This window comes from Haemaphysalis longicornis, unplaced genomic scaffold, assembly GCF_048455015.1.
Source record: "Haemaphysalis longicornis isolate Haplotype H1 unplaced genomic scaffold, Haemaphysalis longicornis Haplotype H1 scaffold_2, whole genome shotgun sequence".
NCBI classification, from domain to species: Eukaryota; Metazoa; Arthropoda; class Arachnida; order Ixodida; family Ixodidae; genus Haemaphysalis; species Haemaphysalis longicornis.
In genome coordinates this window covers 238,094,951-238,121,719 of record NW_027526295.1, presented here as the reverse complement: position 1 = coordinate 238,121,719, position 26,769 = coordinate 238,094,951, and the positions used below count along the sequence as shown (strand labels likewise).

The window sequence follows — 26,769 nt, the reverse complement described above, 5'->3', positions numbered from 1 at the left end:
CTGTATTTATTTTTAGCTGTCGAAGACAAAGACATAACATAAGCCCACATAATAAGGAAGCGTCAATAAAGACCTTTCTTGTGCTAGGAGAGAAGTTATCGGTCTGAAAGAAAGAAGGAAAAGCGCATTGTCATATTCTGAATATCAGCTCTGAGCCACAGAACTGACTGTTGCTTATTATCCCCCGATACTCCGTGCTCTCTCTCTCTCTCTCTCTAACGAATGCCCTTTTTTTTGTTTTTTTGATGACCTACAATTTTTCCTCGTTTAAGCGCCGTTGCAGCGGCGAAGGTGCCAATCAGTGTTTATGGAGCGCTGACGCGAGCGCGCGTAATATTGGCAACAGGCATGCTGTAATCGCCTGCAGAGAGCCGCACTCGTTACACCAACTGGGTCAACGCGCGCACACGTTTCGCTGAAATGCCGGGCGGCGTGCCCCCGTCGAGGAGGAGGCATTTCCATACCTTTGGGCGTGTTCTCCCCGAGCAGCCTCATGCGGAAGTCGATGTAGTTCTCCCGGTCCGACGTGTTCACTTTGGACTTGTCCGTGAGCCGCACCACCCCTTCGCCGACGATGTGGAAGTATAGGCCTGCAGGAGTGCACGAATAAGAAGGAGAAGAAGGGGGTTAACAGTTGGGTCTTTAAGCGTATATATGACTTCCAACCACGAGCAGTATAAGCCCACTGTAAGTCACGCACTGTCTATAAAATAGTGCGCAAAAACGTAACGGCGCACAATGTAGGCACTTTGGCCAGCAGTTCAGCAGCACGCGATAGTCTCAGTTCTACACCATTCTCGAATTCTTGTGTGGTTGTATTTTTTTTAGTGATTATGAGAATTTACACTTTTTCACGAGCTGCAAGCCAATCCATTACAGTTGTGCATTCGTTTACTTTGTTTTGTCATGTACACACAAGTAGTCCACTTGCAGTGGGTGTGCGATCCCGCAGAGATTCAAATAAAAAAAATCCAGTGTCATCTCCACTAACGTGAAGCCTGGAGAGGGGCGAAGCATGCAGTGTACAACTTTATTCGTGACGCCTTGGCGTTTTTGCCAACGGAGATAAAACCATCGGAGATACAGGAATACAGTTCTGCTGTAAAATTCTCTTGTATTTGAAGCACGAAGCTCTCACACGCGCGCGCGAGAGAATAAACTTCTTTCAACCAACCGAAGCTGGTCTTCCGGACTAGAACTGGACAACACGCTCTCCCACTGCTCATAAGACGGACGAGGAATTCTGCCTTCTCTCGCAATCTTTTCTCGTAGTTCGATTGGCGCATCCCGATACCGTATCTCTACAGGGGACGTCGCGAGGCATAAACGAATGCTCCGGTGTTTTTTTTTTTTTTTTAGTACGCGTTACGAATCGCTCCAGCGCGAGGCGTAAACGAACGTCCCGGTGATTTTTTTTTTAGTACGCGTTAGATTCTAGCACGAGGCGTAAACGAGTTTCCCGGTGTTTTAGTACCGTGACTACACGAGACGACGATTACGACGACGACAAGAGACGCGCCAACAACCCCACCCCCTAAAGAACTTCGCGCCTAATAAATGTGGTGTACATTGATCCCTGATCAAATGATGTCAGCGAAGGTGACTACTGTTTCAGCGCAGAATCCCAATTCGGTGAGCAAATGATAAATGTCGTAACGGTCATTCCGCTCGCCACTAACACTACTCCTGATCCTCTCTAAAGAGGGGAGGAGTGACAACTTCACAGGAGGCCATGCCGATTAACCCGCGCCTAACTAAAGCAAGAAACTGGCTGAGGAGGAGTGCAATTTTTGTCTGCAGTGAACCTTTTGTGGCGGTCACGAAAGATTCGCACCCGCCGCGGTGGCTCAGTGGCTAAGGCGTTGTGCTGCTGAGCACGAGGACGCAGGTTCGATTCCCGCCCGCGGCGGCCGCTTTTCTGATGGAGGCGAACAGCAAAAACGCCCCTGTGTACGAGATTTCGGCGCACGTTAAAGATCCCCAGGTGGTCAAAATTAATCCGGAGCCCTCCACTACGGCGTGCCTCATCGGCTGCGTTGCGTCGGCGCGTTAAAACCCAAATATCAATCAACGAATGATTCGGCTATCCCATTAATGCGAACCACGCGGGTGGACCTACCGCGAACTGCTTCACTTCTCTTCTTCAAATTCACTTGTTCAAACTTCATCGTCGTTGGTCAATTGCCCCTAAGTTGATATGTGCGGATTGAGGAGGACGTGAAGGGACTGCGGCCAGTTTAGCGTCAGGAGCGGGCAGAACTGCGGTGCCCCACTTGAAACAGTACTCTTTTATTACCATCAGCGACGTCCGTCGCTGTTCATGCATCGCCGACGTCCACGACTATCGCTGATTGCAGCCGTCATAGTCACTCGACAACCGTCTTGAGTGAGCATGTGCAGATTGAGGAAGAGTGAATGCACCGACAACTGCTTCCGAGGAGGCATTCCCTTCTTCTCCGCCTTTTGATGACAGCTGCCAGAGTCATTTGGCGCGACATTCCAAAGCACGGTCAAATTTCGTTAAACCTCAAAGGGTTAAAAATTAGCTTCTCTGTGCAATGTCAAGTTGAAACAAGATGGCTGTGTCGCATTTAGTGTTTTAGACTTACTCTGACACTGCAACAAAACTGAATTAATGTCATGGCTTCTGCCACCTGGTAGCGTTATCAGGCAATGTCATGGTTTCTTTATCATGGTTATGAGCTTTTTGCGTATTTCTTGAATCTTTTTTTATCTTCTTCTGTCCGAAGCACTTCAAGCTGGACGTACCATATGCCAAACAAAAACTTGCAAGAAAAAAACAAGAAGAAATTGTGTCTTCCTCAAACGCAACGAGTGAGAGAAGTGTCGAATTGGCGCATGCCTCACGTATGCAGCCTCGGTGCAACCGACCCCTCCTCCGCCCCTCACGGAAAATAACCCCCAAGTTTTCCATCACATAACCTAACCAGGAAATATTCTGCGGTGCAGCGCAGATCACAGCTGGAATGGTCACAAATGTATATTGTGCCTCAGGTCGTCTTGAAAGCCAGGAAGCAGAAGACTGGCGCCGGACTTCCAACTTCCTTTTATTCCAAATATACAACTTCCTATAGGCGCGTCCGATATTCTGTGGCCTGATCCTTTCCGAGTTTAAATTTAGCGTTATCTAAATCTGAACGAACGTTTATGGTCGCATTTTAGACGAACATCGCGAACGCTTCCTATTTCCAGAGCGGCGATTCGATAAACGACCACAGTAATTCTTCAAATAGCCCTAGTAGTGCGCGACATCGTGGCAGGGCATTTCGCGGGGAAACTGCTGCCTAAGTTGTTATTTTAATATACACGTTTCCGACTCACAGAAAATCTATTTCGCCTGATGCTGAGATGTTCCGTTCGCCAGACTTACTAAAAGCTCGCACTGTAACTTCAATGGCGAAAATCAGCTGCACACAGGTCAGTCATTAAATCAATGAGCCGATAAAACAGGTAATGCTGCTTGAACTGATTGTATTTCTGTATTGTTTATTTCATTCTTATGGTTTTCTTTGTTCTTTTTTATTCACCATACTGGTTTCTCAATTTCTTCCAATATTATTAGGTTGTGCCCAGTAGTCAAAGAAGAATTTATTTTTTGTTACGTCGACGACTGGCCAGTCCCCTCGTTTGGCCCAACCCCTGACCGTTGATACAAACAACAATAACTGGTTGTGCTGGTTGTCCCCATAACTGGTCCCGTCGCGTAATAAAACGCGTTTGGCATCCATCGGGGAACTACATCGAACAAGCAACAAATTCCATCTAGCAGCTACACTCAACAACTTCAATCACAGATTAGAACGAGCCAGCGCATCCATCGAGACAGCGAGGAAGAGAGCGGGACTTCTGGACAGGTCATGGCCGCCGTTGTTCCTGACTAAGATGCCCTCACATTTAAAATACAGCCAGCTATCCCCAGAATGCATCCTTACCTTTTTTTTTTTTTACGTGTGACTGCTGCAATGCGGATTCGGAATGAGGTGCTTTGTTCTAAGCAGTCTCACAGGTACATTGTGTCTATCTGGCAAGTACAACTAAGCGGACGACATATTCAAGATAATTGGAGATTATGCAGTGAAGACGTCATTCCTGGGAATATAGTCCAACGTGAAGCGAATACGTTTTCCCCGATCGCGGTATTGCTCCTACGAAAGGCGAAAAATAAAAGAAAACAAAGGTATTTCAGTGCACACACGTGTAGGTCGCGTCACGCTCTGCCACTTTTTATAAACGCCCAAGGCTTCTCGAATGGCAAACACGTCGGCCGAACGAAGTAAGACGTCGTGTCGCGCTCGGCCGAGTCGGTTCCGGTCAGGGCGCGCAGTTCTTGGAAGAAAGCACGCAGTCCGATGGGCTCGCATGAGGTCGTTTCTTCGTCGAGGCGCATGACTCGCGAATATCAAGAGTGGAGGTGTCGCGGAAGTTTTCTTGGGCAAACATCGCTCCGTTTCGGCTTTGTCTCGCTGCCAATATTATTTGTCTTTTCATTTGGTGTGTGTTTTTACGGGTCAAGGGTTCACTTCTGCAAACATCGCCTTCATTAATGTGTATACGGCATGCAAACATAGATATGTTTCTAGTACCGCAGCCAAAACTAAACATCTATCGTGCTCCACACTTATAAAAAGTGACGCATTCCAAGTGGCAGGTACAGCCCTTGGTATTGCGCGAAAAAAAAAAAAACGATAACAAGAGCGACGTGCAGGCGGATGTACCGAAAGCAACATAGAAGAGAGCAGTAGCGTGATGGAGACGGAGGCGACGTGCAAAGACAGGTTTTGCTTCTGTTCACTGGCCCATGCATATCCGATGCCGTGGCCCGTCCCCTTCAGTGAACACGCGTCGCCCTTGCCAGGCCCAAGCAAAGGAAAAACGAAAGCAGGTGATCACTCACAGCGCGTGAACTGCGAGCCGTACTCGCACAGCGCGTAGTTTCCTCCGACCGGCACGGTCGCACATCCAGAGATATCCGCTCGGACGCAGCATTTGCGGTCGTTTGGTGCTTTTTGATTTATTTCTAGTAGTTAAAAAGTTTATGAGTAACGTCTCTTCAGTATGCCCAACTACCGTATTTACTCGATTCTAAGCACCCCATTTTTTTTTTTTTTTTTCAAGATCGAATGCCCGAAGTGAGGATAGTGCTTAGATTTGAAAAATTTAAAATGACCTACACACACTTTTCGCGGCAGTAGCTAGATGATACAGGCGCAAGTAACAATGTTTTTGTACAGCAATCATTAAAAAAATGGGCACATACAGTGAACTCACCGCTTACGACTGATAATCTGCCACTCTCACTACCGCTCGAGTGTGTAGCATCGCTTCAGCCGCTGCTCTGAGTATCTCAAAGCAGGTCGTTTTTTGTTCCGTCAAACATTTCTTTTAAAGGCTCAAGAACAGGGAAAGCGCCTTGGTGGCCTGAGCCGTATTAACTCTGTAGCCTGGACTAGTCGCGCTTTTTGCAGCAAAGGTGATGCTTAGATTAGAATGCAAACTTTTTTTCCAGTTTTTCTTCTCTGAAAGTACGGGGGTGCTTAATAATTGCGAAAATACGGTATGTGCACAATTATATGTCTTGAATGTGAACATCTTCGACAGAACTCTGTCTGGTTGGGTTAAACTTAAGAGGCAAATACACCAACCAAGGGCGTTTATTCAAAGCGGTCCCAACGTTTCGGAGCCAACTCGGCTCCTTCATCAGGGGTGACTATGTACGACAAGAAGCAGCGGTTATATAGGTGTCTTCTTCTTTTTCTTTTTTTTTCTTACTGTATTCTTTCCCTTGCGCGTCGGAGGCCGTGGGCGTAGATGGTGGGAAGGGCTCCGAGGGATATGTTCAGGACTTTGAATTTGGGACCGCTTTGAATAAACGCCCTTGGTTGGTGTATTTGCCTCTTAAATTATATGTCTTGTAGCACAAGTAAAGATAGTGGCGATACAGAAAAACCTTGGCATTGTTTATCCGTCTAAAAAGAAGTTCGGCGTATGCTTGGCGTGACGTATGCTTGGCTCCAGCCACAAAATGTCTTTATACGGCCGTTCGTTCATACGCACATTACAAAGTCCCTCGAGCACAATTCCATCCTGCTCAATATACGTCACTCAGGTTGAAGCATAACATTTGAGGTCGAAAAGCAGCGTAAATTGCTACGGATTCATGTTGCAGCAGACTTTTTGCCCCCCTATGAACCCTGGTAAAGCTCCTGGTATATGTGCTCCTGAGAATGACGAGGTTATTTTCGGTTATGATGAGTGCCTGCGGGTTCCAAGGAAAGGTTTATATCTCCGCGCATGCGCCACGATGCATGCTCATGCATACCATGCTTCTGATGATCGTCGTCATGATAATTCTGATTATCACAAGTAACTGGGTGAGGGTTTGGTCCAAACTAATGTTATTTAATTAACGTATTCAAGAGCAGGATCAAAACTTCGCTCATATTCAGGTCATGAACTATACCTTATTTTTCCTAAGTTTAGATGCATTAAAATCTAGTTTCTCCTCATAGGAAGAGACCTGTGTGACTCATCCCGCTCCCTCTGGCGTTAGCCAAAGGAAAGGACCTGTAGTTTTAGTAACTGGTGCAGCCGCACTACAATGCTGCGTTTAAATGTTTCTGTTTTTATTTTGCGCCAGATGTTTTCAATGCTATTTCAAGGCGTGTTCTTCTTGGGGTAGCCCCTTCGAACAATTACGAAAAGAGAAATTAACGTATGGTTTTTTTTTTTTATTTCTCGGGAAATTTGGAATCGATTTACAAAAGGAGTGTACACACGAGAGCTCCAAACTTTGTACGTGAAAGCAGCATTCACACGTGAAAGGCGTCGTCATTTTCTGAGCTCGCTGTGTGGGCCTCAGGAAGGGATCATTCAGGTCGACTAGGGTAAAGCAGATTCACGGGGTTGCCTTCAAGTGTAGGCAAAAAAAAAAAAAAAAAAGAAGCCGAAGCTATTATAAATGGTTCCAGCCGAGAAACAGGCGCCGTCTGTCGAGAACTTTCGACGATACAAAGATAGCCTCATATTTTGTTTACCGTCTTCACTCCCCCCCCCCCTTCTCCTCCCACCCGGTAACTTAACAGGAGTGGACTCAAAAGAGCGGCCTTCTTTCCGTACCACAAACCTCTTTCTTTTTTTTTCTTTTTTTTTTCTCGCTCCTTCAAGTGCTCAAACGATGGGGTCGTGTCGGACCACCAACGGAGCTTACAGAAAGCGCGTTTACACGCTGATGAATTGGTTCCGTGTTGTTGGGCCAGTAGAGCAAGTCAGTCGAGTGCCTGAGCCAGAATCCGGGTTCTCCCGAACGGTAATTGGATGCCTCCTCGTGTTCTGGGCGGGGCACCCACGTTTTCTCAATTGCCACCCGCATGAGCGAGCGTTGACTCCTGAGCGTACGACGATATTACGACCATTAGCCTGCTTCGCTTTCCGTCGCATTCACCGGTCATCTTGAGGAAGAAATGTGTGGAGCGTGAAGTAGATCTCCGGCGGTAGAGAGACATTTCTGGTTGGCCGTTGTTACGGTTTTCATTTGGTCCACTGCGCTTTAAAGACGCGCCACGACAAGGAATGCCGGACAACCATAATACCCTTAGGAAGTAAGATGGCAAGTTGGGCTCGTTGGTGCAGATTAAGATTCACGGTGAAAAAACAGCGCAAGGAACACAGGGACAAAAGGAAATGTGGACGACGCACAGCGCTGAACTCGCAAGTGAAAGTTTATTAGAAAGAAAACACGTATTTATACGCTAAAACCATGACAAATTTCGTCGCGTGCCACACTGTTTAAAGATGTTTATTTGTTGTCACTGACACGCCTTGTCCGTGTTATCGTGTGTATAAATACGTGTTTTCTTTCTAATAAACTTTCAGTTGCGAGTTCACCGCTGTGCGTCGTCCAGTCTTCTTTTTGTCCCTGTGTTCCTTGCGCTGTTTTTTAATCATGAATCTTAACCCTTAGGAAGACCGCTGGCAGCTCAGCGGCTAATGCTTTGGGCTGCTCAGCCCAATAGCCCGGGTTGGATCCCGGCCGCGGCGGACGCTAAAGATGCCCAGGTGGCCTCAATTGTTCCGCAATCGTTCATTTCGGCAGCCCTCGTAGCCGGTGTGTAGGTTCGGTGCGTAAAGACACCCAACATTCGAATTTGAATTCCTCACTTTTAAGGCTGGGTTTAAAAGTAAAAACTTTTGTCGATAACCACGAAAACCGCAGTTGAGCAAGAGTGCAAGGGTTTGGAATAGACCTGCGTCGTTTAAAACATTGTTTTAAATGGTGATTCGGTACCCATGGAATGCCTCCTTGTCCATCGCCGCAGTATTTGTGGTAGGTTCTATTTATATCCTCCCTGGGGCACCTCACGGTCCTGTGGGAAATATGCGGAAGGCTAGCCTCAACAAAAGCAAGCATATAAAACGAAGGCTCAAGGATTTTAGACCGTTAGTCAACGCACCTGCACCATTCTGTTCCATCAAATTTTAGGCCATGCAGTAGTTGTTGAAAAATGTCGAATAAATTCTTAAGCCGCTCTACCACTACCCGAGTCCCATTAAAGGAGGCTTCACGACTGCACACAAATGCATTGCTAGAAATACATTTTGCTCTGCCATCAAAGAAGGGAGGACCTAGGCACTTTTAATAAGCGCTTTTCATTAAACCCCATGTATCCTTCTGAAAGCCTATTTGCTGAGACGCCCTAACATCGGCTTCCCTACTAAATGCAGGTGCATTGTTTTTAAAACATTTTGAGGATAAATATCGCCTGATAAGGAAGTGTGATGGCCCTAGCACATTTTATTTAATACATCCTTAAGACCCCACGTATCCAGATGAAACACTACGCAAAAAGCCCCTTTAAAGTCTGTTTCACTACAATGAACAAGTGCATTGCCGGAAGACCTTTTTAGGTCCTAATTAAGGAGCCTGGTATCAAAGCATGAAAGCCTTAGCGCCTTTTGTTCGTAGCGTTTTCGTATGCGGCGAAAGTGGGACATATCAAGAGTTTCTGGCGGACAGACGGGATTCCTTGTGGAGGCCACAAAGAAATACTGAAGTATCTAAAACCCTCATTCGAGCCCGAGAATATGTAAACAGATCGCGGCAACGTTGATGTGATAGGCCGGAAGACCAACAGTTTCTGGAGGTCCAAGTCGAGGCTGGTCATTCAACGTCAGCCCCTTTCGCGCAACGGTTGCTGCTTTCTTGGGTGCTAAAATTCATATAGTCTAAGTGCGTCCTATTAAAGTCGCCAAAAAAGTGACGAAACACTCTCTAAAACATAAAATTATAAAATTAAATTAAATAAATGACAATACAGGTCTATCGCCTTTACAAAGAAGATGCATTCATCGCACCCACACATTAAAAGGTGACTACTGCATTTTCTTGAGAAACTTGCGCACAGAGTAGCTGCACATATCTTTGCCTTTGCGCTTGTTATCCAATCAGAGACGTTTCTTCGCAGCATGGGTACTCAGTAAGTACGTGTCATCAGCTGCTTCAATTTGACATGTAGCCACCGTGGCTACAAATGTCGAGTGGCTGATGATGTTTGTCCCAGGCAGGGACCAGACACTCGCAACGTAAATAAAAGCGAATCCACAGTTCCTCAAAAACTGGCTGTAAATAAAAGACGTACGGTGTTTGCAGCAGGTTGCGTGCGAGAGCTCTGAGAAATGGGCCTTTTGCGTGTTGAGCGCACATTCGTAGCCCCTGTAGCCCCGACGCGACAGTGGAAGACAATAATACGTAGACTACCTGTACTGTGCGTGCGCTTACGGATGCGCGTGCTCGCACGCCAGGGTAGCTTAGGTATACCCGCACGACGTCGGCTCAGAATCACTCAAGCGAAGCTGGTCAAGTCGGGGATCGCGGTTCGGTCGCATTGCGGAAGAAGGAAGGATTCAGGTGTCTGTTTTCCAGCGGGAGAACTAGAGATCTCCCCGAGTAGACTTGTCTGAAGGCTAGAAGTTAACAGACAATTAACTCCAGGTGGCACGACTTACGGCCACAGTTGTTGACTTGGGGCTATTCGATTACGTTGATTCTTTACAGAAACATTTTACACGATTGTCTTAACTCGTCACTTTAAAACGAAAAAAAAAACGATCGTGGGTATGTACCATGTGCGCATATATGGCTATAGGCTCTACGGCAGTTGGCCTTACAGATCAATAGCGAGGTGTTTGCCTTAACTTTTCGGCTGATGGCCCATGAGCGTGTGGATGCTCCTTGGCGTATTTCTTCGTTGCGTTGGGTCATGTGCAGTATTTCGGAAGATCATACTAAGTTCACAGCTAATTAACCTAAAGTCATGAAGCATTCTGCGCAATTTTCGTCCACATCTTAGCACTGAAAGTTAAACATTTCCTCGTGTTTATTATCGTACTTATGTATTGCTTTCTATGTTTCAGAGGGGTGGAAACAAGTGGCCCCAACTATATGGGGAGAAAATTTTGACGTATAATTGTATAAACGTCCCAAATATTTCTACAAAGTTCCCTGGCTAAGTTAGTGGTTAAGTCAGAAATTTTTTTGTATGCGAAGCATAGCCATTATTAGGCGGTTCTGATAAGTAATTTGTAGCTATGGTTCAAAAAATTTCCCCTACGAAATGACTTATTCCGTTTTTTTAATTGTTTGTTCTTGTAGCATGCTGACTTAATTCATATGGTCAATGTATATTAGGTTTTCTTATGCCTGTTTTTGTTCGTACCTCAACATTTCAGCCGTTGTGACAAATTCTCTTAACCAGCCTCGGTGAAGGTCACCACGCCCGCGTATTTCTGTCATCATATTTAACGACCCCTGTCATGAGCTCGGGCCTTACTCTTTATGATGTTCGCGGGTTCGATTCCCGGCTGCGGCGGCCGCTTTTCTGATGGAGGCGAAAAGCAAAAACGCCCGTGTGTGCGAGATTTCGGCGCACGTTAAGGATCGCCAGGTGATCAAAATTAATCCGGAGCCCTCCGCTACGGCGCGCCTCATCGCCTGCGTTGCGTCGGCGCGTTAAACCCTACAATCAATCAATCAATACTCTTTATGATGTGAGACATCAATCCAACACACGCAACACCATGAGATGTCATCCCAGGACCCCCCCCCCCCCCCCCCCGATCGAAACACCCCAATTGGCCGACCAAAGGTAGGTGGACCTCGTGGACGTCATGGCCGAAGACGCTGCACGACCGGCGACTCAATGAGAGAAAACGAAGAAGTAGACTGACAAAAGCTGAAGACATCCAGGTCTCAGCATCCATGCGAGCGTACCGGAGGGGGCGACTATTGCGAGGCGCCTCTCCAAGTTCGCGGGCGACGGACCTTGACACGGCGGTGCCCACGCACGACGCCCACTGGCAAGGCGGCAGCAGCAGCCCGACCATGAGGCAGAAAAACTGCTTCTTTCAGGCGGAAGGCCCCCCGTGTAGCATCTGCCACGGGAACATGTCTTTTACATTTGTGCCCTCTCTTAACCGCTTTCGCGGCTGGCACTGGACAGCGGTATAGCACGGTCCGTCAGGAGGCCAAAGGGCAGAAGGCAGTGGCAAGGACACAAGGTGTTTAAGCTTTGTACGGTTGCTGTTTTCTTCTTTTCTCCCTTGGAAAGGAGTAGAAGGTGTAAGAAATGAGCAACAAGTGGAAGGCACGATTGATGCGCGTATAACTCATACCACCAGGCCAAAAAATGAAGCCGAGGACATAAGTCAGTTGGTTAGAGAACTGAACACATATTTATTGCAAATTTTGCAAACCTATGGATCTACTGAGCACCTGTTGATAGGGGTGATAAACGCAGCATGGTTAGTGTTGCATTGTGAATTCCAGCTGAGACATGCATACTTGCGCGACGCCTTCACCATTTCTTCAGATAAAGAAGAGAAGGAGGGGAAAATTAAATTACCGTCCCATCAACGGAATTCATTATCTGGGTTGATCTTGCTATTTTCATGGCAATGCTTCTTTCGAGTGCTTACTTAGGCGATTCTACAGCGGAACTGTTATAGGCTAGCCCCCCGTTGTTTTGTGGCCCTAGGACCAGAAAAGCCACCCTTCTCCCTACGGCACCGGCGACCGGTTCCCCTCTGGTACTTTATATTTCGATATAAGATGACGTATATTGCTTCAACAAGATGCCTTCTGAGCCATACATTTGTGTTTAAAGGGGAAGCCGACTATAAAAAGATCGGCGAAGCTTCATTTTTGCAAGCTGGCTTTCCCACATTGTCCAGTGAAGCTTACCCACAATGCCGCTGAACGTAACCCGTCATGACGGCGCAGTTTGAGCGGGAGTTACTGGCCAACCAACAATCCGCAAACAGCTCTGCTGATCATTCCCTTCACAGAATGGATTGGCCCTGAATATTTCAATAAACGCCTTACTAGCGCTCGCCCTGTGTTCTTTTCTTTTGTATCTTGTCTTTGCGCTGTGCTACCCCATGAACCCGAGCCAACTTTCCAAATAGCCACTTCAGTATCCGCACTTTTAGCGTGCCGTTGGCAAGTTATGCTTCGGTGATTGTCAACAAGGCATTAGCGCGGCTTCAACGTAAGTAAACGCATTCTAATTGTAATCGCATGCTAATGAGCTTGGTGTGGCATTCGTCTTCTCGCTTCTCGCTTGTCTCGCGTTGCTACACGCTGCAGAGTCTGATTTAGTGATTTTGATTTCGCATTCACTTCTGTTAGCATAGGGATCCTGCATAGCGGTTTCGTACATGGCTATTTTATATAAATTCTTGCGTAGCGCCTATCCCTGTAAGACATGTAAGACTGCCATCTTGTATAACATTCTCCTGGATAACCCTTTGCCTTTAAAACTAATCCAGCTTTTCCTCTTTTTTTCCTAACTCGTTTTTGCCCATTTCCCCTTTCCCACGTGCAGGATAGCAAACTAGGCTCTAGCCAGGTTAACTTTCCTGCCTTTCTTCTACATTCTTCCTTCCTTCCTTCCTATCTTCCCGTGTACGTCTCATCCTGTAGACTCTGTATTATATAAAGCTCGTACGCGTCGTAACGTCGTATGCTTACACGATTTTTCAGTAGGGATGGAGCGAGGTTCGAAACATTATAGTTCAACTGCATATTACTCGGCAGCCCTTTACTTTACAAGAGGCACGCATGGTTCGGTCGACGCGCCGAAAACAAGATCCCCGGGCCATTTCCTCGCCTGGAGCACGCGTGCCGCACTCACTGCGTGAGTTATGATGACGCAAGCGCCGCTAGCATCGTTAAACCGAAGTGCCGTTCGGGAAACCGCTGCTCAGGCGAGCGCGTCCTCCGTCGGCACGGACAGACGACGGCCAGCCGAGCGTCGGAGAAAACGTCTGGCGGAGGCCTTCACCGCCGCGCGACCCTTGTTTTCGGAACCACAGAAGCGAAAGAAAGAGGCGACGTCGGAGGGGACAAACGAGATAAAAAAGCGGGAAAAGAAAACGCGGAAGTCCTTTTTCTTTTCGTTCGCATGGCGTTCACTCGCTGTGCGGGAAGGGCATACAATGAGGACCCAAAGAAAAAGCTAGGATTCACCTTGCGGTTTCTCCGCGCAAATGTCTCTGTCTTTCTTTTCGAAGTTATTTCTCCCCGTGGCGTGCGTGGAGAGGACCGTTGGGGCTAAGAAAACGGAAGAGGAGCGAGTGTGCGCGACCCTTGCGGCCTTTGTGTTTCCGCGGCCCGCCGCGGTTGAATGATCTTGGCCGCCGTTTTGTGCGAACCGCGTCCTTTGCAAGTCCCTTCGCTATCGGCCGCACGTAGCGTGAGATACAATGGCCGGAATAAATCGCCGCCGCGGCCGAGTCCGTAGTGCGCGCACGGCGTCCCGTCGCGGTGGCCAAATGCGCTCGCGTGGCTTCGCCTGTTGGCTCTCCGTCAATCCTGGCCGTCTGCATGCAAATTTCTAGCCAGATGGGTGGCCTCTCGCTGAAGAAGCGCCCTCTTTATTCATTATGTGCAGGTCGCCTTTCGTGCCTTGCTTTTTGTGTGTAGCGGCTGTCGCGGCGGTGGCATGGATGAAAATAATGGCGGCTGCCCAGGTGGGCTAAAGGTAAAAGCAAATTATGCTGAGTGGGACCGACACACTCGAAGCGGGAAGCGAACGCGAAACATTGAAGGTGAAATTGTCGAACATGAAATGTGCAAGTAAATGAGTCGTTGTTTTGAATAGGAAAAGCAGCAAAACTATAGAGCTTACAAGAACCCATTTCCTGTCCCGTGTTGCTGTTCAAAATCCGAATTCTAGCTGTGGACAAACAATAAAGAAGTATTAATGCCTCAATTCCAACTTCCCGCTCTGGAATCTGACGCCTCTCCGGATAAAATAATTCATACCTGGAATTGATTTAAAAAACATATACCTGAAATTGGCCTGCTGCAAATGACGCTTGCTCATATTAACCGATTTTACTCGGCAACTACTAACATTTATTCGATGGATCGGGAACACCTGAATGCAGCTCCTCGGGAACTTTTATTCCGTCAGCTGGCAAAGCATTGTCATATCGGCTTGAGCTACCGACTTCGCCTGCGTCGGCGGGGCTACACGGGATTAAATAAGCACTGTGATACATTCTACGCCAGCCGCCGACATGTTGGACCATTTTCTCCGATTCAAGGGCAGCACTTCAAAGTTTTACAACGCGCTGGCTGTTTCAGCTTTCACGAACATGTCCAGCGTGACGTAAAGTATTTGCACGACCTCGCATACGTCGCTGGACATCGCGTTACCTTCCAGGGGCTTCCAGGCCACAGCGGCATCATGGGAAACGAGAAAGCGGACGAGAAAAAGAAGACTTTCTTCGTGAATCATGATGCCGCCACAATGACGAAGGCACTAGCTCTGTCGGAAAGGAACCGTTTATGGTCCTTGCCGCAGTATCATTACGGTTTTTTACATTCCCTAGACACATATGTCAGAATGCGGCTGCCAGAACGTCTACCCCGCCACTTGGAGACGTTGTTCCATGGGCTTCGTCTCAATGAAGCACTAACGAATTCCTATCTACATCGGATCGGCCAGACATCAAGCCCATATTGCGATAATTGTGGTTCACTTGAAACTGTTGAACATTTATTACTGGCGTGCTCTGCCTATGCCGACTCAAGGTGCCGTTTACAACATAAAATTGATTGCCTCCACCCTGGACCATTGACACTGGGGTTGGTACTTGAACCATGGCCCCCTCCCTCCGCTCAGCGCAAAACCCTGTCCGCGCTATTCGAATTTTCCAGGACATTGGTGTGTCAACGAAATTGCGGTCGTCCCTTAATTTCAAGAAACTTTGAACTCAATACCCTGAAGAAGGACCGTATTTGATTTTTTTCTCTACTACTACTCTCCTCTCTTTCACTACACCTACTACCTGTTGTCCTTTCCTCCTTTTCCCGCAGAGCAGGGTGCCGGCGAAACCTCTCCGCATTTTCCTCTTTAATAAAGAGTTTTTCTCTCTCTATGGAGCTTAAGGTGAGCAGCTGAAGCTGCAAGACGACGAGACCGAACTGACAAGAAAATCCATACATTAGGCATATACCCTAATCTACGTAACAAGAAATCCAGCTTAGATTTAGCATGACGTGAAACTTCGGTTGGGGCCTTGGGGGTCTTGCTTCACCGCCGGGTTTAACATGTTGGAACAGTGCTTAGCAAATGAGACATTCCAGGGATAAACCTGAAGGGCCCGGTATGAAGGAAGATTAGCTCGCAATAAAAAAGGCGGAATGGGGGTTACCTGCAACGTGGTTAGACAATTGATGTATCACAGAGGAGACTTGCCTACATTCACCGGCCGAGCCACCCGGCGAGCAACTCTTCGCTTGCAAAATACCTTTGTTACTTTGTACACGTGAAGTTCGAGGGCATGTTGCGGCACGAAATCGTAAGGTCTTAGTACATCCCATAGTACATCTGGGTGAGATTAAGTGTATTCAGATGTTAAAATAGAGTAGAAAAAAAAACAACAATTATTTGATTTGAACATTATACCTTCAAAAGACTCCCGAAAAAAAGAAACTGTAAAAGAGTAATGTTTTAATACTTTCGAACTTCACACAGTCATGTCAGGGGTAGAGCAGCTATGACTAAACTCAGAATTTCTACGAATAAATCGCCCGAAGGGACACCGATTGATTGATTATGAGGTTCAACGCACCGGCGCCACACAGGCGATGAGGCGCGCCGTAGTGGAGGGCCCCGGATTAGTTTTGGCCACCTGGGGATCTTTAACGTGAGCCAAAATCTCGAACAGACAGGCGTTTTATCTTTTCGCCTCCATCAGAAAAGCGGCCGCTGCGGCCGGGAATCAAACCCGCGTACTTGGGCTCAGCAGCGCAACGCCTTAGCCATTGAGCCATTGCGGCGGGTGAAGAGACACCGAAGCGATTTGCTTACCGTTGTTCGTACCTGAATGAAGAAAGTAGTTAAGTTTATGTAATACTTTATTTCATTGTGTGGCAGAAGTAGACAACCATAGCGTATTCCTCAAGCTCAGTAGAAAATACCTGGGCGTCCTTTGCTACTAGCCCACTGAATACTGTGAGGTTTTTAATGTGATTCGATGCATGGTATCTAATTCACCCCAATTTTAATGAAACCAGTTTAATGGTTACGATTGAAATTATTCCCCGGCACAATTTATATGGTATGCCAACGCTCGCAAGCGCAAAGACTTGTCGGTATTTCGTCACGAGATAATGTAGAGCGTAAAGTGACGCGTGTGAGAGCACTTTTCTACATTTCGTAAGAACACGCATTTAGTAGCAAAAAAAAAAAAGCTGAGTATACGAGTTTATCTCATTAACGTATAATCTGGTGGAGTAATGGCGCAACTTTTGCAACTATATTCAGAGCGCCTTTAAAGTGGATGGAATTCACATTTTTAGATGCGCCGCATATTGTTGCGTCAGTTCGTAGCTACTTCTTTTGATCCTTTGTAAGGACTGCAGCTAAGCGGCTGAAAGAATCCATTTTCTCCGCTTTAAGCATATGTGAAATATCTGTTGCAGTCACCTCGTTGCTATTTTTGAGCATGTGTAAAAGTATGTTAAAAAAAACGCTTTTTTATTTTCCGCATAGTGTGCTTCAGCAATTTATTGAGAACTTCTTATGTAAGGCTTAATTAGGCTTCTGCTACTTCATGGCGACAGCACTGACAGCGAATATTCAGGCAGGCTTGGGGACATCGACAGGCAGAGCTCACCGGTGAGGGCAGCTTCGCTGGCGGTTTCTGCGGCCGTCATAATTTCTCCAAGTTATGACGCCAAACTACACCTCACCTGCCCAGAGGGGCAGAGGAGCGAAATGGTGCGGGTGAAAGCACGGTTCGAGATTATAGCATCCACTCGCAGCTGCGACGACCGCACCGTCGACCGTGGCATGGCGCCTTTGAGTCCTATAGTCGTCAGCATTTGCGCAGAGTGTAGGATCTGGCCTGTGCATAGCTAATTTTTTTAAGCTTCATCCCCCTACTTTGTCTCGGTCGACGTTGCGGGACGCCGACAGTGCTACAATAGGCTCAGTTACTTTTTTAAAAAACCATAGCAAACGCGCTCAACCATTCCGATCACGCTGTCCTTTCGGGGCGATGCAGTGGTTTTGTGCGCGTCGGGTGTCTTTTGACTTACTTAAAAGAGACTTTAAGAAATAAATAGCATGCTGTATGTGCGCGTTCACGATGCACAGATCGACCGCGTATCTGACAAATGTTTTTAAAGCGAAGCTTTATATAGCTCTGCGGAAGGAAATCCGGTGGTCCCATGCACCCAGAAAGCTCCTCCGGAGCAATCCCATGCGTACGCGCCGCGAAGAAACCCGGTTAGAGAGTAGTTAGAAGTGAAAGGAGAGAGATTGGCTGGGTGTATAGATGGCGTAGCTACGCTCTCGCATCTATACCGGCACTGGTAAGTGGGAACGGCGCATCGGAGGGCGCGAGAAAGTCTCTCCCGCAGCCAAGCGCGCGCCCAGCGAGCTCAAGCGACAACGCAGGGCAAGGGCGGGTTGGCGGTGTGGGCCAAGCTGCGTCAACGTGGCAACGGCCAACCCCGCACGTTACTTTGTAATGGGCAGGCATGGTTAACCGACCGTACCCAGTGCATGGGCACATTTTTCCCTCTAGGTATTTACGCTACCTGGATGCCGTAGAGTTATAAACCCCTCCGTCCGCACGTACACTACAAAACCCTCAGATGCAATGCCTCCTCGCTGTAGTCAGTGCAGTAATGGAGGCATTGAGCAACAGTTTAGACTACCGACGTATTTTACACGGGACCCCCAACGCCATGGGTACCGCCTTTAACAACAATCAGACTGCTCACGCAGACGGGAACAAAACCCGTGACTGCATACTTAAAGTAGAGTTTAGCCACTGTACTGACATATACGCTTTCTGCTTGGTCTGCACTGTCTGTTTACTGCGCGGCTTATAAGCGGGAAGTGCCGGGACTCGCTGAGAGAAAAACCAGGTCTGGGAAAAACAAGAGGGCGATAGAGGGGCGCCGTAAGTCGACTGCGGAGGCACGCAATTCTTTCGTCGATTTTCCCTCGCCAGCAGAAGAGCTCGAAAACGGAATAAATAATGATGAGAGAATCGTCGTGGGAATAGCACACGCCAGCGAGTTATTTCCACGACGCATTAAGGAACCGTCACCGAGGATGCATTCCGCAACCGGAGAGGGCGGAAAGCGAAATTACTTTCTGTAGTCCCGGTGCATTGCGTTACTCATCGCGAAGGAAACGTTCATCCTGCCGCTATACCTTTCTCTACGGGGGAAGGAGAAATGTGAGCGTACGTACTGAACGGGCAGCTGCAAAGGTCTTCCAAGCGGTCAGTGAAAGTCGTTGGCAATAGCTGCGTACTTTCTGGGTCGAAGCGCACCACTTCTGCATCGTTCCTTTTTTTTTTTTTTTTTTTGAAGCACCACGCAGGTGTCGATGGCCGCATAAGTTATGCCGGGAATCACTGCACAGCCGGCAGTGAGCCCATAAAGTGGCCGTTGGCACGCCGTAAAGTTCATTCGAAGCGGAGATCGATGTCCAGATTAGGAAAATTGTCTACAGCTGAGATTAAGGTTTTGGCAAAACAAGTTGGCGACTCGCTTGCGCATTAAAGATGCGACACAGCAGGTCACAATCTCTAGCCTGCAGCGAACTCCTTCAAGGGCATCTCCGACATCGGGGCCATTTATTTCTGCTTTACAACGTGGGAACTCAATCGACTGCTTACAGGTTTAAATGCAGCCTAAAGTCGTTGTACCAATTATTTTAAAGGAAGAATTCGCAGAAGCATTAGGCAATGTCGCTTTTGTACGGCTGAGGTTTCTACCAAAGCGCACTGCTTGGTGCGATAAGTTAAACCAACCTTGAGCGGACCAACTTTTTCTGTGATCTCCGGAAGCTAGGAGTGTCCTATGCTACATCTGAGAACATTATTTTTTTAGGGACCACTGGATTGTGCGCAGAGAGGTGTCTCGTCTCCTGCTTGGATTCTTGCAGTCCACAGGACTAAGTGAGGTGTGGGGACTCTGTTATGTCTCTGTTATACTAGGACTAAGTGAGGCGTGGGGATTTCGCGTGTCTCTGACAGTATTGGGGACGATTAGGTGGAGCAATTTCCGGCAGTTATGCCAGGCTAACTCCGCCTCATCCATCAATACATACTACTACTACTACTACTACTACTTTACCCCAAATGAGAAGATGGCTTTAAACCACACCTGCTCTCATCCAACAATACATACATACATACATACTACTACTACTACTACTACTACTACTACAACTACTACTACTTTACCCCAAATGAGAGGATGGCTTTACACCACACCTGCTCTCACTACCGCTACATTCCCAAATCTTGCGCTTATTACAAACATTATTTTCCCGCCTCTGGCTGTAAAATAACGCCAGGCTTTACCCGTATGGAACCGTGCACAGGTCGTGCCTGCGCCATAGGGTGTTGGCGCCGGCGTCGTCATGCGTCAGCGTTCAATCAATCAACCGTTAGCGCACGCAGCACGTGAGGCTAGTTTAAGCGCACAATGGCCATCGTCTCAGCTATCAACGGCTGGCGCCCATTCAACATCTCATTCCTTTGTTCTCGGACAATTGTTTCCTAGACAGCGCGGAGATTACCCGGACGGTCGCAAAGGGAACGCCCTTCGCTGTCTTGGTCCCGAACCGAGCCAGCAAGCTGGCTGAAACAGCCGCTCCTGCTTGGCTCGTTGACGACGTTTCGGCTCGGCAGAGGGACGACGACAGGCCGGCCCCGCCTAACTAAACTACTCTCCTTTAGACGTTTCCGCATTCTAACTGCTCCTATGCCGACGCTAGCTTTTTTGCATATCTTTTGACAAACCTGTCACCGCTTGGCTTTGAAAACAGGTGACCTCAATCTACGCTTCTTCAACACATAGCAAACTCATAGGGGTTTTGAGTTTTCGAGATACTCGCGTCGCACAACATACAGATGAAAGTGTTCGATATGACTTTTCTGTCATATTGGGTTGTCAAAGCCGATTGTCAAAGGGACCCTGCAACACTTTTTCCAGCTTTTTTTTTTTTTTGAAATCCTAAATGCTTGCAAAAGGTAGTCAACCAACACACCCAGTACTTAGAGTTGGGGGTCGCAAAGAATACCTCAGCGAGAAATTGCTGCTCTATGCCCATCAGACAACTTAGAAAGTCGCTCAAAAGATTTTTCTTTCTTTCCCGGTCTTGGCGTTCTTCGACCGCCCGAATCACGTCATTAAGGAGTTGTAGAGGCTATTGGCTAGCTTTCCTTAAGTTTCAGCAATGAACGCATTCAACAGCCACTTTAAAAAGAAAGCCACAAAAGCAAAGCAGAAACGGAAGGCGTATCTGCTGCGACGAGCAAGTCACGCACTGCCGCTCCCTGCTGGCGATAACTATAGCTTTCGCAGTGCTTCCACACGCGTAGGAAAGAGTGAACGCGTTTATCGGAAGCGTTCCAGGGTCCCTTTAAGGTGCAGCCGTACTTACTCCATCTTGTAACCAAACGATGAAGATAGGCTAATCAAAAGTAGCATCTGTTCACGTTCTCGCTGCACACTTGTGACAAACAACCAAAGAATGAATATAGAATTTTGGCGCGAAATATCTTGTTCGAACAAAATTTGTCGAGCCCCGATGCGCAGGCAGAAGCATGAATTCCTCCCAGACGGAAGAAGAAGCGCCCAAACCCCGCTCACGTTGGTTTGTACAAGTCCAGTTCATAGGTGCAGTGAGTTCTGAATGCGACGTCTAGAAAAATCGGTATCTTCCTACTTTAAGCGTCGTACTACAGAAAAGGTAACAGGTACATAGTTTGCATTTCTTTTTATTCCACCTGCGCGCGTCTGGCGGAGGACGGAATAAGGCGGGCGAGTGTCGTCACACTCCGGACGACGGGGGCGGCCGGTATCCAGGCGTGACGCCAGTTCGAAGGGAGCAGCCGAGCGCATGACCAAAAGCACAAATTCGACCTTGCGTCGCGTCGGCGCAGCCCATGCAGGCAATGCGACGAGGGCGTCGGAGACGTGGGCAGCAGCGGTGGCGGCCGACGCGGCGCTCATGCGCAGCCGTTTGTCTCTGCGCCCGCCGCTGTCTCTGCTGCTGCGTCCCCATAGTGTCACCACTGCGCTGCGTCCCTCTGTCACCAACACCCCTCCCCCCTCAATCAACCCCAAAACCATATACAAGGCGATACGCGCTCGCTACATCTTGGCAGAAGTTGCCTTGGCCCCTTACCACGAACGTTCAAAGAGGTTGTATTATTCTCCTGAACCAACATAGATTAAGCAATCTTTCCTTACATATTTCTGCCCCCCCAAGGCCACGCACTTAGGCCGCCGATGGATGAGATGCCGCAGACCATCGCTGTAAAACTCCTCACTTTGAGACTTCACAGAGAGTTACCAATCACTTTTTTGTCGCTCAGCGCTTGTTCGTTTGGATGGTAATCACTTGAGAAATTTCGCAGCAGTGGCATGAGGTGGGGCGTTGTCAGTTTGCACCGCCATAAGCTCGGGATGAGTTTCCTCGGCATAGTGCGCCTTAAAATGCTGGAAGCAGACCAGTGCTGGTGTTTCAACTTTCCAAGTGGACAATAACGTTGTTTTCAATACGTAGCAATGCTCCGTATACAAAACAATTTTTATGTACTGCTAAAACAAGGGGGATATGTGCTCATTTTGGTGGCTACGTCTGTTAAGGCTCGCCGCTTTTTTCCTCATACAGCTTTATTATCTTTGTATTTTGCTTTCTTTCACAGTCATTTTCATTACGGCATTGTCTCATGGGGCAACACGTACTCTTCTCACGTTACATCTGTGCAACATATTCAAAACTAATGCATTGGCATCATAACATTTAGTTCATCATCGCTCCTCTGCCTCAGGGATACTGCGTCAGAATAACATACTATCAATCAAAGCGCTATTTCACTATAACTTAGGAACATTTTTTTTACAAATTGCTGCACTGCAACCTTTCATATAACCTTATCGATGTTACTATTTTGCGCAGCAAAGCGCCACTGTTTTCAAGCAATAACAATTTTTTACTACCGACTGTTCACTTTAATTACGGGAAGAAAACCACTTGTTTTGCAGCTGTCACATTTTGCAATAATATAGCAATGTCGGTTAAATCATCCCCGTACCTAACTTGCTTTAAAAAAATCTCAGAGAATTTCTTTTGCTGTGATAAATACCTTGTTTTTTGTTATCTTTTGCGTATTTTCCTGGTGTTCTGATATGCCTTTCTTTCCTATTTTATTATTCCCCAATTGATTGAACTGCTTCTTCTATTAGGTCCGGCTATCTTTTTGAGTGTATGTCCACGATAGGCTAATTTTCCTTGTCATTTTACGCTGCCTACTGATCCGATGGGCTCTTGTGCCCAAACGCTGCTTTTATGCAACCATCGTATGAATTCAAAAACGAGGGTTCGCTTTCAGTCTCTTGATTCTGGGACCCTCGTATGTATGCCAATATGTTTGCATTGCTTTTATGAAATAAACTTCCACTTAAAAAAAAAGTATACCACCGAGGATACGAACTTCATGAACTCCACTCACATGCAGGCCAGACATAGAGAAGCATCACCGATGGAGACGTTAGACAAGTCGGCAACTCGACAAGAATAAATAAATAGGAAACGAAACATAAAGTGACTCCGCAACAACAGTTCGTAACAGAAACAAAGGACGTTATAATCACCATGCTTAACGACCTCCAAATTATTTTGTTTAAGCTTAAGCTGACGAATACCATTGTTATGTAGCTGCATTTCTAAAAAATTACTACGTGGAAAAAAGAGCCAAGTGGTCGTGCAGCATTAGATGAAAGGCAGGCACGAACTCACGAACTCACGAACGAACGAACAAACGAACGAAGAACACTTCATATAAATGTTAAGTTCAGTACACCTATCGGAGCCAATAGGCACAGAGACATTCTTTTTTACCTGTGCACAATGTCGTACTACAGCCAAATTTCTTCCCACCCGAAAATTTCGTCTTTTCCGGCATAACGCTCAGAAATGTACAGACATTTCTAGTTAGACAAGAAGTTTGCGCCCATGGCAGTGATAGTCTATGCGCGTATTGTCTCAGAGATGAATTCTTCTTCAACGCCAAATGTGTGGAACGTCAAACTTTTGCTGCGCGCGTCTAAAATGCGAGCGCTAGAAACAGCCAATATAAATTTTCTGCACGAGAACTTATTCAACACGAAACACATATTTTCCGGACGGATTTTAACCTGCTTCTATCGAAGCTTTCCGAAGTTCCCTGCAATATTTGATCTAATCGTACAGATTCTTGTGGAAAAAAACAACAGTTTCTTGCAGTTTAAAGAACAACAAAAACTTCACGCATCACACAGATTATACGGTTCCCTGATACGTTGTTTTCAATGTTGCGAACATTGCGCAGCATATCGATTTAGCTGAAACCGTGGCAGGCGATGTTCCGGCATCATCGATGCATACTGCCATTCGTCATGAACGTCTACCGGGGAAACCTCACGCCTAATTGCTCCCTTGAGCACCGCTGCCTAGTGGCGCCTCACAAGGCCCTTGACATGCAAACAAGCGTCTTTATACTGTATACTGCCGCCCCGCAAGTCCTTACGTAGGGCTTCCCTGAATTGCACAAGCCTTCACTTTGATTACGGCACCTGACCCGAGCACAATGGATGACTGACAACTCTGGGTCCTTGGACATGTGCTATTAGGACTAGGGAAGTTACACCTAGGGAGTCCTCAACTTTGTTCTTGTTCGGGGCATAGGGGCCGGTAGAGTTGAGCGCAGAAGCGGACAAGAAAGGTGAAAAGAGAGGACGATAGGCAGACGTGTTGATCTGCGGTTTTTAAAAAAGCAACGACTCTTGTAAATTAGCAGCGTGAGAACGGGCATTTTTGACTTGCAGACAGATCATGGCACTTGGGGTCGTTTCGCACGTGGTCGTGTGACAAAGCAATCTTCGCTGACCCGGGAAGCAGAAAGACAAGAATACTGGTCGTTAACTCGTATTTATAGCCACTCTTGACAAGACAACGTACACGTATAGAAGGGTCACGACAAGCCCATCCTCATAAATATAATTCGAAACCATTGTCATGTCAAAAAATGGCAGCACTTCCAACTCCGTAAGGATGCATGCGTTTTATCTGTGACCTTATACTTGCTTCTATACGCTCATATTTCATTTAACCTACTTGATTTATGCCATAAACAAATGAATCCTGATATACAATTCAAGGGAGTAAAATGAAGTGCGCAAAACCACTTAAAAATAGTTTTCTGCAGTCCGTGCTGATACACGACGGTTCTGCAAGGCATGGACTAAAATAAAAGTGAGCAATGTAATATCCGATGGAAGTTTACACGTAAAACTACCAGTCACAGACACATGCAGAACCTTCCCGGCATTTCGTAGAGAAGCCATAACATTTTCGGACATCAACAAGACAGCGTTCGTAAGCGGCTGCACTAACCTATTGCGCTCAACGCTCGTTTACTCGGCGTCTCACCTGTGACGGGTATCTCTTCTTCCAGCTCCACGACAACCTTTCCCGATAGAAAGGAACCAGGAAAGTACAGGAGACTTTCGTTGTCCAAAAGAACGAGGAACTTCTGAAGCTTGCGAGACATTCTTGCGCCTACGGCCACTTGGCCCAACCCAATCGAACTCAGGCGTGTGTCACAGATCACAGAAACCACCCAAAGAAGAAGAGCTCAGAGAACGGTCCGGAGAATCATGGGCTGCTCTATTACCGCCACACAGCCAGTGAAGACTCTCGCCTTGATTCAGCGGGTGCTTGTAGGTTGCAGTACGCCGCCGTCTCGAAGGATCTGGACAAGTACCGTGAGGATTTGGTCGTATTGCTTTTCAGCCTTGTACACTCACGCTGGCTGACACTTCGCGGCACTTCCCTTAAGAAAGTGGGATGTTGGATGAGGGCGTTGGCTCCATGGGTCCGCTGTTTCCACTCTTACCAGCAGGCAGGCGAATCCTACCCGGGCGTCCTCGGAAAGGCAATCAGCAAAAGCGCGCTACAAAGTAGACCCGACACCTTCGCGAGGTATACCCGTCAGGGCACCTCGGAGGCGCGCTTGAGGTCCGCACTGAATCACTAGAGCGACTAAAAAAAAAAAATTGCTCCCAGCAGCGCGAGTGTTCCAGGCAAATGATCTCGCGCCCTTGCACTGCAGACGTCCAGTTGTTACCAGCGTTAACCGGACGTCGGAGTGAGCGGATAAACTTTCCTCCTGGAGCCACGCGCGCGGGACGTCCACCTCACGGCACGAGGCCGTGACAGCGTCGCACACACCCCCGGACACTCTCGCTGCCTCGCTGTGGTTTCTCTGCGGCCAGCGCACGGCAGTGGACGGTCTGCCAGACGGCGTGCGCGTGTCACACGACGACGAGACCAGGAACCACGAAGCGCGGGGCGTTTCTCCGTCGGCGCCCGTGCGCGTACACCAGCTCGGAATGAGGACAGCTGCCGGCCGAGAGAAGAGCAGCAGCAGCCGGGCCAGGTAGCGCGTCGTGGGGGTAAGGGGGAGTGAAGACACGTGACAGGTACGCGGGCGCGCGCGCCTTCCGACGCAATGAGCGCAGTTGCCGAACAGGTTTTGCCTCGGGGAGGTGAGGGCGGGAACGCCGTGGCCCGGACCTTTCTCGGGGGAACTGCAGCAAGGGGCGCCCTCTCCTCCGCCCGCTGTTTGTTTATATCTGGCAACGGTCCCGGCTAACTGTTCTTCCTCGCCGCCGGCAAGCAGCGGTCGTCCCAGCGGGCCGTGCCCGTACCCGTCCGGAACTCCTCGGCGCTGTGCGGCTGGCTCGGAGGACGTAGCTGGGCCCGTGACCTGGTGCAGCTCGCGGGAGTGAGCGGCTCGACCATAGGTCACGCGGCAGCGGAAGCAGGTTACTCGTGCCAACTCGCCGTCCTCCTCTTCGTCCTTTAGTCTCGGGTAACCAGTCATTAAGGGTGTCGGCCCGCGCGCTTGTGGGCCAGGATCGTTACGACCGCACCCCGCGTTGTTACGGACAGACCCCTTCATTTGGACTTGTCCGGACACAACTTTTTGAAAGCAACAACAGAGTAATGAGTCCCAATGGTACATGTGTGGTAGCACGCTATGAACACTGCTCGCTTGTAGCTGCGTCGATGCATTGACCGTTACATGCTTTGTGGACGCTATCGAACCAATTCAGAAAGCTGCGCCGCCATGGCGAGGTATATACCAACAAACTATATG

The 26,769-nt window shown here is 48.0% G+C and overlaps 1 protein-coding gene across 2 annotated transcripts in view; it reads right to left on the bottom strand.

Annotated features, from left to right (window-relative positions):
• Vdup1 (arrestin family protein Vdup1) overlaps positions 1-26,012 on the bottom strand; it is a 35,296-nt gene extending 9,284 nt beyond the window's left edge. Inside the window, exons 1-2 of one of the 2 annotated variants that reach the window (XM_077699861.1) lie at positions 25,038-26,012; positions 465-590 (exon numbers count right to left, since the gene is read on the bottom strand). In XM_077699861.1, coding sequence (XP_077555987.1) covers positions 465-590; positions 25,038-25,158 — 247 coding nt within the window. In that variant the 5' untranslated portion in view covers positions 25,159-26,012. The remainder of the gene's footprint in view (positions 1-464; positions 591-25,037) is intronic. The other variant, XM_077699862.1, reaches the window with a different exon arrangement.
• Between the last annotated feature and the right edge of the window lie 757 nt (positions 26,013-26,769).